Here is a 12705-nt window from a genome sequence, read left to right as displayed (position 1 = left end):
GCCATATGCTTATTTGTATTATAAAAGCAAAAAATAATTATTAAATATAATTAAGAAAAACCGTATGAAAGTTCGGTGTAAGTTGTAAGATGAGTTGTAAGAGTATCATTTCTCTTGTAAAAATGAGTAATAATTTCCCAATTAAAACAAAGACTTGGTCAAAGTTGTTAATATCTGGAGGAAAAGATAGGATGACAATGAAACATTATTTGTGTCCATAGGTTTGAATTCTCCTCCATGACAGGTTCCATTTGCATCTTCAATCTGCAAGAGAATCCAAAAAAGGAACCAATCAAGCTTCTCCATCATTACGGTGGAGGAGAAGAAGCGCTGGTGGCGATTCTACGTGATAGTGGCTGTTGCAACCAAGGTTGAAATAAGTTCAGGTTGCGATCAGAGTTTTGATATCTTTGTTTTGTGGCCACTGCCACAAAAGTTTCAATTTATTTAATTGAAATTTATGATATCAAGAATCTGAACGCAACCTTAGTATGCCTACCAATGGTAGCATTGATAGACCAAACACAAACCTAGTAATGGTGGCGGTAGACAAAGACAAGAACAGTGGCTATGCTTTTCGTTGGACAACTAATAATATTGATAACCCTATCATCATTGCAGTTCATGTTAAACCCAAAGACATTCCTCATCGTAGGTACCTTCTAATATTTATACAATATATTTTTCATGATCAATTATATGTAACATTTAACTATATTCATCCTGTGATAAACTTTTTGGATTTGATATTGTTTTGATGTCACATTCACCACAATCCTGCATGTTCAGAAGAAGGTCAAGATCGCGGTGAGTCCTCTCGTTTTCGTTATAAGTTACATTACACTTTTGTTACTAAGGTTTTGCCAAACCCTAATAGCCTTTCTTGGATACATTTTTCTCTTAATTATTACTCTCATGCATGCATGCATGCAGAAGGCGTCAATGTTTTTCCTCCCGACGAAGAAGATGTAGCGAATGTTTTCGATCCCTTGCGTGAAATGTGTAACGATAATGTGGTAAGTTGCGATATTTTATAGGGACTAAAAAGATATTTAATAAAATGATTTCGGAGAAAGTTGAAACAGTTGAAGGCGCGTTGGTTCAGGTAAAGATGAAAGAAGCCATAATCAATGATACTGACATTGCTAGAGGAATTTTGGAATACGCAAAGAGGAATTACGTCCAAAATATCGTTGTTGGTGCACCCTCTAGCTACACCAAGAATGTTCTCTCAAGGTCTCTAAACATGAGAACCATAAGCAAGTTAAGTTTCAAAACTTAGTATTATAATCTCGCGCATTCAGTACATCAGTGGTCGTTGGATTAAGATGACTGTGTCTAGATTTTGATCTAAGTATTTTAGATTTAAAGATTCTTAATGTTGTGATTATATCAGAAAATTTAAAGGCCACGACGATGTAGCAACAGCAGTAATAAAATCAGCTCCTGATTATAGTTCTGTCTACGTAATCGCGAAAGAAAAGATGGTAGAAAGTCGACCAGCAATAACGCCGTTGCAAAATGGAGTTGCATCTTGTAAATCAGAAAATGACCTAAGGTGCTAGCCAAATAAATATATAGTAACATTTAATGTCCTAAGTTTTTTTCAACAATATTTTGGTTTGATTACAATGGAACAGGTCGAACACATTTAAAAGAGGAGGAAGCACTAATAGTAGTAAATCAGGAAAATCACCACTACATGATAAACTAAAGAGTTCATTATCTACTAATAAATCATTGGAGAGTATTGAGTTATCGGGTCGTGGCCAAAGATCATCTTTTAATCACACTTCAAGCTTAAATGAAAATGAATCATCTCGTTTACATAAATATGGGCTAGTGGATGGGCAGAAATTAGAGAGGGGTTCAAGCACTGCATCAAACTCTCAAATACTAGTAAGCATAAAAAAATGAAATAGTTGGCTTCTAATGTTATAACATTGTAATAAATAATCAATTTTTTATTATTATAGGGAGACATGGAAGCTGAGATGAAAGAATTGAGACTCAAACTTAGGCAAACTATGGAAATGTATAACTCGGCTTGCAAAGAAGCAATCTTAGCAAAAAATAAGGTGATGCAAATTAGGTTTTTATAACATCGGTTTGTAAGGTGATAAGTGACACTTTTTATTCGCAGGCGAACGAGATTAATAAATGGAAACTAGAGGAGCGAACGGTTGAGGAAGTTATGATGTCTCGAGAAGCAGCATTAGCGATGGCGGAAGTAGAGAAAGCTAAAGCAGTAGCTGCATTGAAAACAGTAGATGAAGCTATGAAAATGGCTGAAAAAGAAACACAAAAAAGATTACATGCAGAGAGAAAGGCTAGGAGAGAAATAGAAGAGCGAGATCAAGCACTAAACGTGATAGCTCGGACAGATGTTCGATATCGACAATACACCTTAGACGAAATTGAAAATGCTACCAAAAATTTCTCATTATCAATGAAAATAGGTGAAGGTGGATATGGACCTGTGTTTAAAGGTCAACTTGGTCATACACATGTTGCTATCAAGATTTTGAGACCTGATGCTCACCAGGGTAGAAAACAGTTCCTACAAGAGGTATGATATCAACTTGCAAGTGTTCAAGTTCCTTCTAGAACAAGTTATATGATTTGGATTGTCTTCGTGTATAGTATGGCGCATTCACACATATCAGCATATCGATGTTGTTGAATTGAGATCAGACGGTTTAGGTTTTAGTACCAAACATAAAATCTTAACCGTCTAATTTCATACCAACAGCCATTGATGTGCTGACTGCGTGAATGCAAGAGATTCCTTTAGCTGCAAGCAATCCAAAGAGAATATTTTATTAGGAATGTGTATATGAAAATTGTGACCAAACATGTCATATGTGTGTAGGTTGAGGTATTATGTAACATAAGACATCCAAATATGGTTCTCCTCCTTGGTGCTTGTCAAGATTATGGATGCTTGGTATATGAATACATGGACAATGGTAGCTTAGAAGATAGATTATTAAGAAAACATAATAGCCCTCCCATTCCATGGCAAAAACGTTTCGAAATATGTTACGAAATCGCAACTGCGCTTCTTTTCCTTCACCAAACAAAACCAGAATCCATTGTTCATAGAGACCTTAAACCAGCCAACGTTCTCCTAGACAAAAATTTTGTTAGCAAGATAAGTGATGTTGGTTTATCAAGATTAGTGCCACCTGGTGTAGCTGATTCTGTCACACAATATCACATGACTTCAGCAGCCGGAACATTGTGTTACATTGATCCTGAATATCAACAAACAGGAAAATTAACGACGAAATCGGATATTTATTCTTTAGGGATCATGTTTCTACAAATTATCACAGCCAGGCCTCCAATGGGACTTTCTCATCATGTTAAAAAGGCTATTGAAAATGGGAATTTTGTCGATATGCTTGATCCTGTTGTTACGGATTGGCCTGCTGAGGATGCTTTGGTGTTTGCGAAACTTGCATTGAGTTGTGCTGAGCTTAGTAAGAAAGATAGACCTGATCTTGCATTAGTAGTGATTCCGGAGCTTAGTCGATTCAAAGATTTGGGATGTAAGTTACAGAACCATCAACAGAATTTGAGCCATGCGCCGCGTCCTCCTACGTGTCCTCCTTCACGAAGTCCTCCACTTTGAAAGAGATTATGTTTTTTCTTATCATGTCGAATGATTGTGTCTTGAATACTTGATTATTTCACATTTTGTAATGTGGTTCTTTGCAACACACTTATTGTGTTTGTTGTGAATGGAGGTTTTCAATAGTTAACTTGGAATGGAAGACTCTACTTTTGCCCAATTAGAATCTTATATAGTTATTCAAGATAAAACAGTTCAGCCTATAAGAGAGAAGTATCAAGAAAAGACTAGAGCATTATCAAAAATGATTCTTGTCTTAACTGTTTCTTAACTGATCTAGAAAGTTAGTTAGAGTTAGTTGAAAGCAACCTCTTGTATATATACTACATACTCACCTGATCGATGTATGAGAACTCATATTGCATTTTTCATTTCTCTACTATTCTTCTTCATGATTAACAACATGAGTTTATGTGAGTTCTTATATCATATGATCCTTGATCAACCTTTTGATTCATCTTCTTCTTCGTTCATTTTTTTCTTTTCTCTACTTCTTTTTGCGTTTGCAAATTTAGTTCTTTTATTTCTTTTGATCCAATTCAATCATGCCACCATGTGTTGTTCCAGTTGCACAGCGAATCAGCAATGCTGATGTTGATCATGTATACTACGTTCATCCTAGCGAAGGTCCAAACACTTTCAGCATTACACCACGATTGAATGGACCCAACTACATTTCTTGGTCCAGATCCATGTAACGTGCTCTTGGTGCCAAGAAAAAACTTGTCTTCATTGATGGTTCCATTGGAGTTCTTGATCTAGCTTATTTGAATCCCATTGCATGGGAACGGTGTAACTGCTTAGTGCATTCATGGATTCTAAATTTTGTTAATGCTTTGATTGCTCAGACAATTGTGTTCTTGGAAAACGATCTTGATGTATGGAATGATCTCAAGGAACGTTTTGCCAAAACTGATCGTATTCGTGTATCCGATCTTCGAGTGGAGATTAACAACCTCAATCAAGGATCAAAATTTGTTATTGACTACTTGACAGTGTCATGCCACGAAAAATACCCAAGCACATCGCATGATCGAAATACAACAAAGTCGCCACCGAAATTTATTTATTCCAAAGGAAATGGAAAATATCGATAGAATTTAAGGGGAAGAGAAAAAGAGTAAGGAAGTCGGTTATGCAAGGGGAAAATATTAACACCCCTAACATCCGTTGTACTCAACGGGAATAATTTTGATTGTTCTTTGCGCGGATGTGTGTTATTATCTAAAGGTTACCTGCGATTGATTTTAATAAAGAGAGAAAATAAATTATTAATTAATGTGCCTACGTTTTCTCATAGTGCATTGAGAAAATTAGAGCTCCGTAGTTCGTGGTAGAAAATTACGTATTTGTTGGTTGTTTTTAGGGAACAATGTTAAAATCGTATCCTAGAAGTGTTTCTACGTTAGCTGATTTTGATCCTTGTTCGGATTCTCTAAGGCTTTATGAAAAATAAATTGTTTTGTTTTGAAAAGAGTTTGTGATTGTGGAAAAAAATTTGTGAAACAGTGAAGGTGTTGTTTGGACCGAGAGTGTATCGTTTGAACCTATAGAGTAGTGTCTGAATCAAGAGCGTGGAATTTAACCAATAAATGGTGATTAGCCAATGCAGAGTTGTAAGATTTTTCCTAGATCTAAGGATCAAGACCTACAAATAGGGGGTCTGCCTAAGCGTGAGTCTCACAAGATAGACATGTAAGAGAATGAGGAGCTTGCCTAAGTCTAAGTCTCACAAGGCAAACATACATGAAGGGAGGCTTACCTAAGCCTGAGTCTCACGAGGAAAGCATGCATGAAATGGCCTGTCTATGCCTGAGTCTCACAAGACAGACATGCATGAGAAAGGATTTACCTAAGTCTGAGTATCATAAGATAAACCCATGAAGGATGTTTAACCATGAGAAGATGATTAACCCATGAAGGAGGTGATTAACCAAGAGAATGTGATTAACCTCAAGAATGTATGGGTATCTAAAGAGTATAGTGTTTGGTCCAAAGAGAATAGTATTGATGATGTGGACTGTGGAAGTGTTGTCTAAGGATGGAATGTTGAAATTTCTTTGATTTGAATTGCACAAAAGTCTATGAACGGAGGTGAGTACTTTGAAAAACTAGGCCCTACATCACATATTGGAAGATACTCAGAACAAGGGTATGAATGATCCTTCTAATTCTTCTCTATTGTTTAAGGTTCGTGGCGCATAATTCGCATCATAATTAAAGAGTGTTTGAAGTTTAAGGAAAGAGTTTTGTTTTTGAAGAGAATGAAGCAAGGCGTGCTTGAATGGATGAAGCTTAGCATGATCGGGTCTTGATGTCCTTCTATCTCCAGGGTATTGAATGTGACATCTTGACTTGAGATTGACTTGATGGATCAAGGGTAAATGCAAGTGTAAAGATCTAATTCAATCAAGTGATCAAGAGACTTATGATCACTTAATTGAATAGGATTCCTTAGGAGAGCATACAAATGTTCATGAAAAGTCATACAACTAAATCTAAAGTCACAAATGTAATTAATTGATAAAACTAAATTGATCTACTAATCAACCAATAAAGGATCTTGCTAAGAATCACACAATAAGCACATGCAATTAGGAAAAAAACTAGAAGCATTGTCAATTGAAATTTAAATATATTAATCCTAATTTCTAACTAATCATTCAATAAAATTAAAAGAAATCTAGCAATTAAACTCAATTAAAAACCTAATCCTGATTAAAATTCTAACCTAAAGAATTAACTTTCTATGTATATTTTTAGGTGCATTTTTGATGTGCTACAAAAGAATTAAAAGGAAAGTCCAAACCCAATAATAATAATAATTAAGTTCACTCTGCAGGGAGGTGTATTGCTAAACTAGGATGTCTGGTAGCAAAAGGGGACGCTGGACCCAGATGTTGGGGGAGTTTTTCACTAGGAAGCATTAAAGATTGTGAGACTTCTTCTTTAGAGCAATATCTTTGTGAGAGACACACCACATATTCATCCAAAATCTTAAGGTGATAGGTGAGTGGGTTCTCTCACTTATAAATGCTCAAGTCTCCACATTACCAACCAATGTGGGACTATTATCCACACTACTCACACTTGATACATTCTCAACACCCCCCTCAAGTGTGAGTCTACAATGCTCCCCTCAAGTGAAAACTCTTCTTACTTCCACAAATCCTTGTACCGCACGAAACGTTTCTTATTCACCACACTGGCGCCGTTGACAATCTTCAACGGAACGTTTCTTATTCACCATCCTGGCGCCATTGAATTTCGATACAAGTAACTCGGTCCCTTTCTGAAACCAAAGGCTCTGATACCATTGTTGGGGGAGTTTTTCACTAGGAAGCATTAAAGATTGTGAGATTTCTTTTTTAGAGCAATATCTTTGTGAGAGACACACCACATATTCACCCAAAACCTTAAGGTGATAGGTGAGTGGGTTCTGTCACTTATAAATGCTCAAGTCTCCACATTACCAACCAATGTGGGTCTATTATCCACACTACTCACACTTGATACATTCCTAACACCATACTTAAGGTCCATTGTTGTGTATTTGTCAAATTCAAAAGGGAGAGGGAGAGGTGAATCAATAGCTTAAATAAAAGGCTTAACTCTACATACTAACTTAGAATACAAGTTAACATATTTCGATAAGATGCTTGAACATACTTCGACTATAACATGCACAACTCATGTCGAAATATCAAGTTATCCATGTCTAGATTAGAGTTCGATCAATAAGATTTGGTTCAAATTTGTTCAGTATAAGATTCTACTGAAGTTGTTTTTAAAGAAAGATTTGATTGGAAAATTGTGTAAGCAACTTCTTGAACAAAATGTCTTGAACATGTTGTGTGACATCATAGTGTGCGTACTGCACGATTTGGGTTCTAATTCTCTTAAGGTTTTATTCAATATTTGTTTCAGTTTTAATTCTTCCAGAAGTGTGTTAAGATTGTGTTTAGAAGAATATTTATAGATCAAATCAGTTTGGAACAAGATTTTATCATAATTCATAATGATTGAAGAAGATTTAATTGGATATGATTTAATTAAAATATTTGTATTCGATTAAATAAATAAAAAATTGATTTAATTGGATTTGCATTGAAGAAAAGATTTAATTGGATATACTTTGAAGGAAGATTTGGTTCAGTTTTATTTAGTCGAAGATTGTTCTGAAATTGCATATGCAAAGATATTGATTGAGGATGCAATAAGACAAATATTCCATCAAGACATTTAATTGAATTTGTTTTAATTACAAGATTTATATGTGCACTTAATAAGAAGAACTCCAATCACTTATAAGAATAGTTTATAGAGAGTTTCAACTTTAGAAGAGATTGTATTATAAAATCTTTATTTAAGAGCTTGAAATTCATTTCTGTAATAAGAAAAGATAGTATTGATTTTTTTACTAATAAAGATCGGTTAAGAATTCCAAATAAAGAAAATATGTTAGGTTCAGTTCATTGAATACACATAATATTCTTTTAAAATATTGATTATTTATGTTTTCAATGCATTGAATATTTATATATTTAGAAAAAATATATCTTTTTAATCTATTAAATAATGCTCAACTTAACATTTTAATTTCTTAACTAGTATCTCAGGGGCACTCGTTAGCATTTCCCATAAAGATTTAAAATCAGTTATGTGATATTTTAGAGAAAACAAAATGTTGAGCATAATGTCTCAGATATCCTGTCTCAATATATCTCGAACGGTTTGCTTGTCGCGCAAGAGAGTCTAAAAGTACTCATTTAATGTGTGACCCACACTTTTATTTTCCTTCACATACTTAGGAAGAAGACTAGCTTTAAATGTTGCCTTTGTTCCCCTTCTCTCTTATTAACAATAGTTCAATTTATTAACTTGTAGATGAATACCTCTAAAATAAGCTTGATCACTATTATAAGTAAAAAAAAAAACACGTTCTAGATTGATCGAATAAAATATATCAATTATTCAATGAACTTAAATTTATCGTTGTTGTTTATAATAGTGACCAGACGGTGTATCAAATAAAATCGGACTGAATTGCTCACTTGCATTTCAATTATTTTAATTTTTTTTTCATAATTTACTATTGTGTGATAATTGTAGGTGTTTAAATTGGCTGCATTATATGGTAAAACACTAATGTCTTGACTGATGTCATGACATGTATATGTGACTACATTGTAGTTACTGCAGGACTAGCTAACACAGGATTATTGAATGCTGTGACATTCATACCTGTCAACAGATACTAAGGAACAGAAGTTCTGTTAGAACTTAGTATTCATTTGCAGTCTGGTTATCAAGGAAGAACCAGACCTGGCATAAGGCCTACTGACTGAATGTCAAACTGGATGTTGTGACATTCATCATTAACAGCAGCTGGTGAAGATTAGGCAGAGTGGTGTTCTGCTATACTTCAGCATATAACTTAGTTTGTTCTTCAAGAGAATAACAGAACTAACTTAAGGCCAAATGTGTAAATGTTAAGTTGGACACTTTGACATTTACTAATGTAAGCTGTTACTGTAGTATGGTCATTTTGATCATGTACAGGTCAGCAAATTGTACAGTCTGTTTTCTGGAAAAACAGACTCAGCATATGGACCTTGATGTCAAGCTGAATGTCGTGACATTCGTGCCTGACAGCATATGCTAAATTGTAGGTTGTTCAGTTTTCTGTTTCAGCTTTTTCTCAGGCTATTCTTTAGGGATTCAACAGCTGAGAGAAAATCCAGGAAAGCAACAACCAAGCTACATTCAATGAACCTAACAAATAGCCTATTTGTTAGCAACCTAAATGTTGAATTTGAGGGAACTTGTGTGACCTAAAATTCAGGAAAATACAGGTGCAAAAGCCCAGGTGCTGCAATATAAAAAGGAAGGCATTCCTTCATTCAGACTCGGGGATTTTGAAGCGTGAAGATTCAGTGTGTCCATCATACTTCACTGCTGTATTTTGTGTGTCTTGTATTAGACGTATCTTGTAAGCCAAGCCATTATCAAGTAGATGATTGCTTTGGCATAGGGTGTTCATTGAGTTGTAAGTGTTGTGTCACTCAAAGCTTTTAAGCGTGAGTGCTGTGTATCTTGATTTAAGCTGTGAAGCATAATCAAGAGTTGTTTTTGAAGTGTGACTTCAAAGTGTCTTTAATATCACTGAGGTGATTGAGGGGGAGTGAGTAGGAACTCTGATCTTAGGTTAAGATTGAAATTACATTGGGTAGGGATTAAGTGATAAGTTGTAAACGGGTGAGTTTAGCTTTGAATTGATACTACTAATAGTGGATTTCCTCCCTGGCTTGGTAGCCCCCAGATGTAGGTCATGTTGGACTGAACTGGGTGAACAATTACTTGTGTTATTTCCTGCACTTACTATTAAGTTCTGCATAATCCCTGTCTGTGCAGAATTGGATGTCATAACAACCAGTGTGACATCCAAACTCTGATAACTAGAATTTCAATTGGCATCAGAGCAGGCACCCTGCCTGTGAAGTTCTGGGTGAGATCTAGGGAAGTTACTTTCTAGTACCATGGACAAGGATTTAGGACACTCAAACAGACCACCCATGTTGGATGGATCTAATTATGATGACTGGAAGCCTCGCATGATAGCCTTCTTAAGGTCTCTAGACAGCAAAGTCTGGAGAGCTGTCAAGGGAACATCCAACGAGGACTGGTGAAGATGGAGTCAGTGTGCAGATTCCCGAAGAAGATTGGGACAAGGAACAAGAGGCATTAGCTCTTGGAAACTCCAAAGCCTTGAATGCACTGTTCAATGGAATCACTAAGAACATCTTCAGGCTGGTGCACCATTGTGAACTAGCTAAGGAAGTTTGGGATACCCTCAAGGTAACTCATGAAGGTACTTCCAAGGTGAAGATGTCCAAACTTCAGATGTTGACAACCAAGTTTGAAAATCTGAGGATGAAAGAGGAGGAGACTATTCATGACTTTCACATGAATATTCTTGAAATTGCAAACACCTCTGGTGGACTAGGTGAGAAAATGACTGAAGAGAAACTTGTAAGAAAGATTCTCAGGTCCTTGCCTAAGAGGTTTGCTATGAAGGTCACTGCCATAGTGGAGGCTCAGGACATCAGCAATATGAAGGTAGATGAGCTCATTGGTTCTCTCCAAACCTTTGAAATGGGCTTAGGTGAGTATGCTGAGAAGAAGAAAAGCATAGCCTTTATATCAAATGCTGAAGAGGAGTCAGAAGAAGGATATACAGGAGGTGATGAAAGTATATCAGAAGCCTTAGCCATGCTTGGGAGGCAATTCAACAAGTTCATGAAGAAGATTGATCAAAGAGGGAGACCTAATGTCAAGAACATCCCGACTGACATTAAGAAAAGATCAACTTCTGAGGAGAAGTTCAACCATGGGAAGGGAATCCAGTGTCATGGCTGTGAAGGGTATGGACACATCAGAGCTGAATGCCCTACTTACCTCAAATTGCAAAATAAGGGGCTAGCTATCACATGGTCTGAAGGAGATTCTGAAAGTGAATCTGAGGGAGAATCTGCCAAACATGTCACTGCACTAACCAGTGTGTGTGTCTCTGAAGATGACACAAGTGCAGATGAGCTGACATTTGATGAACTTGCTGCAGCATATAAGAAGCTGTGTACCACCAGTGCTGAAGTGCGTGCATGTCGCATCGCGCGAAAAACCGGCGGGAAAAGAAAGAAACAACAGAGCCGCCACCGTGCGTTATTTATCCCAAAAGAGGGAAAGGAAACGCTCGAAGTAAACCTAGGAAAGAACATGGTCTCGCGACCAAAGAGAATAGGTTCGGGAGTCGGTTATGCGAAGGGAAGGTGTTAGGCACCCTACGCATCCGTAGTACTCTACGGGATCCACGCACAATAGGAAGGAAAATGGTTGCTAAACACTGCTCAAACACACACACACAATTGGCTGAAAGAAACGAAAGAGACTGACTGGAACTGAACTCGGCAGGATGCCGCATCCTGGGCCTACTTAGTCTATCGGGCATAGACATCAGAGTCCACGTAGTTCGGACTGGGGAAACGACACATGCTCGCTAGGATGTCGCATCCTATGCATACGTATCTTCTCGGACGAGAGAAGAATCAGAGCATTCGTAGCTCGGCTGACACGCACACAAACAAACAAAACGCATGCAAACGTGGAGCCCGACTGCCAATCACTGGACTTATGTCAGCATCCGAACCAAAACACACACAAAGAGGCAAACATGGAGCCCAAATGCCAATCACTGGACTTATGTCAGCATCCGAACCAAAACACACACAAAGAGGCAAACATGGAGCCCAAATGCCAATCACTGGACTTACATTGACATCCGAACCAAAACAACACAACAGATAGATAGGGAGTCGGGGACTCAGCCTACAACTGTCAAACAAACACAAAAGAAAAGAAAAGGCGCCCGGAGAGATCAGCTCAATCTCCTGCCTACATACTTCATCTGGTATGAAGATCAGGGCGATGTAGTTCCCCTACGCAGGGACAAGGATCTAGCCTAACCAGATAACAGAGGGAGACACAACTCTAGGGAGACTACGACTCGAGCCTAGATGTTGTCATGCAAAGTCAACCCTAAGTTAAGGTTTCTAGCTAAATGGCACAAGGGCCAACCTATCCTGAACAGACACAGGAAAAAGCAAAGTCTCGATTGCAACTAGGGCAAGAGAAAAGGGATATCTCAATCACAACAGGGGTGAGAGAAGAGAATTAGTGTTAGTGGTTAGTCAAACTCGGCAAGACATCGCGTCTCGTGCCTACGTATCTCATCTGAACATGAGAATCAGAGTTGCCGTAGTTCGGCCGAACAACTCTAAGCATGGCTCACACAGGGAGTAAGCCACACAGACTTGACTTGCACAGGAAGCAAGTCAAGCACAAACCTATTGCACAAGGGCAAACCTAAACTAAACCTAGAGAGGCAAAGCAAGCAGGCAAACACAAACACATATAGCATGAAAATAAACACACCAACAAGGGGGCTCAAACATCAAAGGTTAGGCACTAGGGCCAACTGGAATAGGGTAAGTGTGCTCTTAACCTTGCCA

At 37.4% G+C, this 12705-nt stretch overlaps 1 protein-coding gene across 1 annotated transcript; it reads left to right on the top strand.

The window, feature by feature from the left end:
- Positions 1–263: 263 nt before the first annotated feature.
- On the top strand, positions 264–3707 carry LOC127092827 (U-box domain-containing protein 52). Its single transcript, XM_051031717.1, has 8 exons — positions 264–651; positions 934–1016; positions 1106–1263; positions 1397–1558; positions 1641–1899; positions 1977–2078; positions 2144–2569; positions 2873–3707. Exons 1-8 carry the CDS (start codon positions 492–494, stop codon positions 3635–3637), a joined length of 2115 nt encoding a protein of 704 aa, XP_050887674.1. The 5' UTR covers positions 264–491; the 3' UTR covers positions 3638–3707.
- The last annotated feature ends 8998 nt before the right edge of the window (positions 3708–12705 follow it).

Source organism: Lathyrus oleraceus, chromosome 6 (genome assembly GCF_024323335.1).
Source record: "Lathyrus oleraceus cultivar Zhongwan6 chromosome 6, CAAS_Psat_ZW6_1.0, whole genome shotgun sequence".
NCBI lineage: Eukaryota > Viridiplantae > Streptophyta > Magnoliopsida > Fabales > Fabaceae > Lathyrus > Lathyrus oleraceus.
This window is presented reverse-complemented; position numbering and strand designations above follow the sequence as displayed.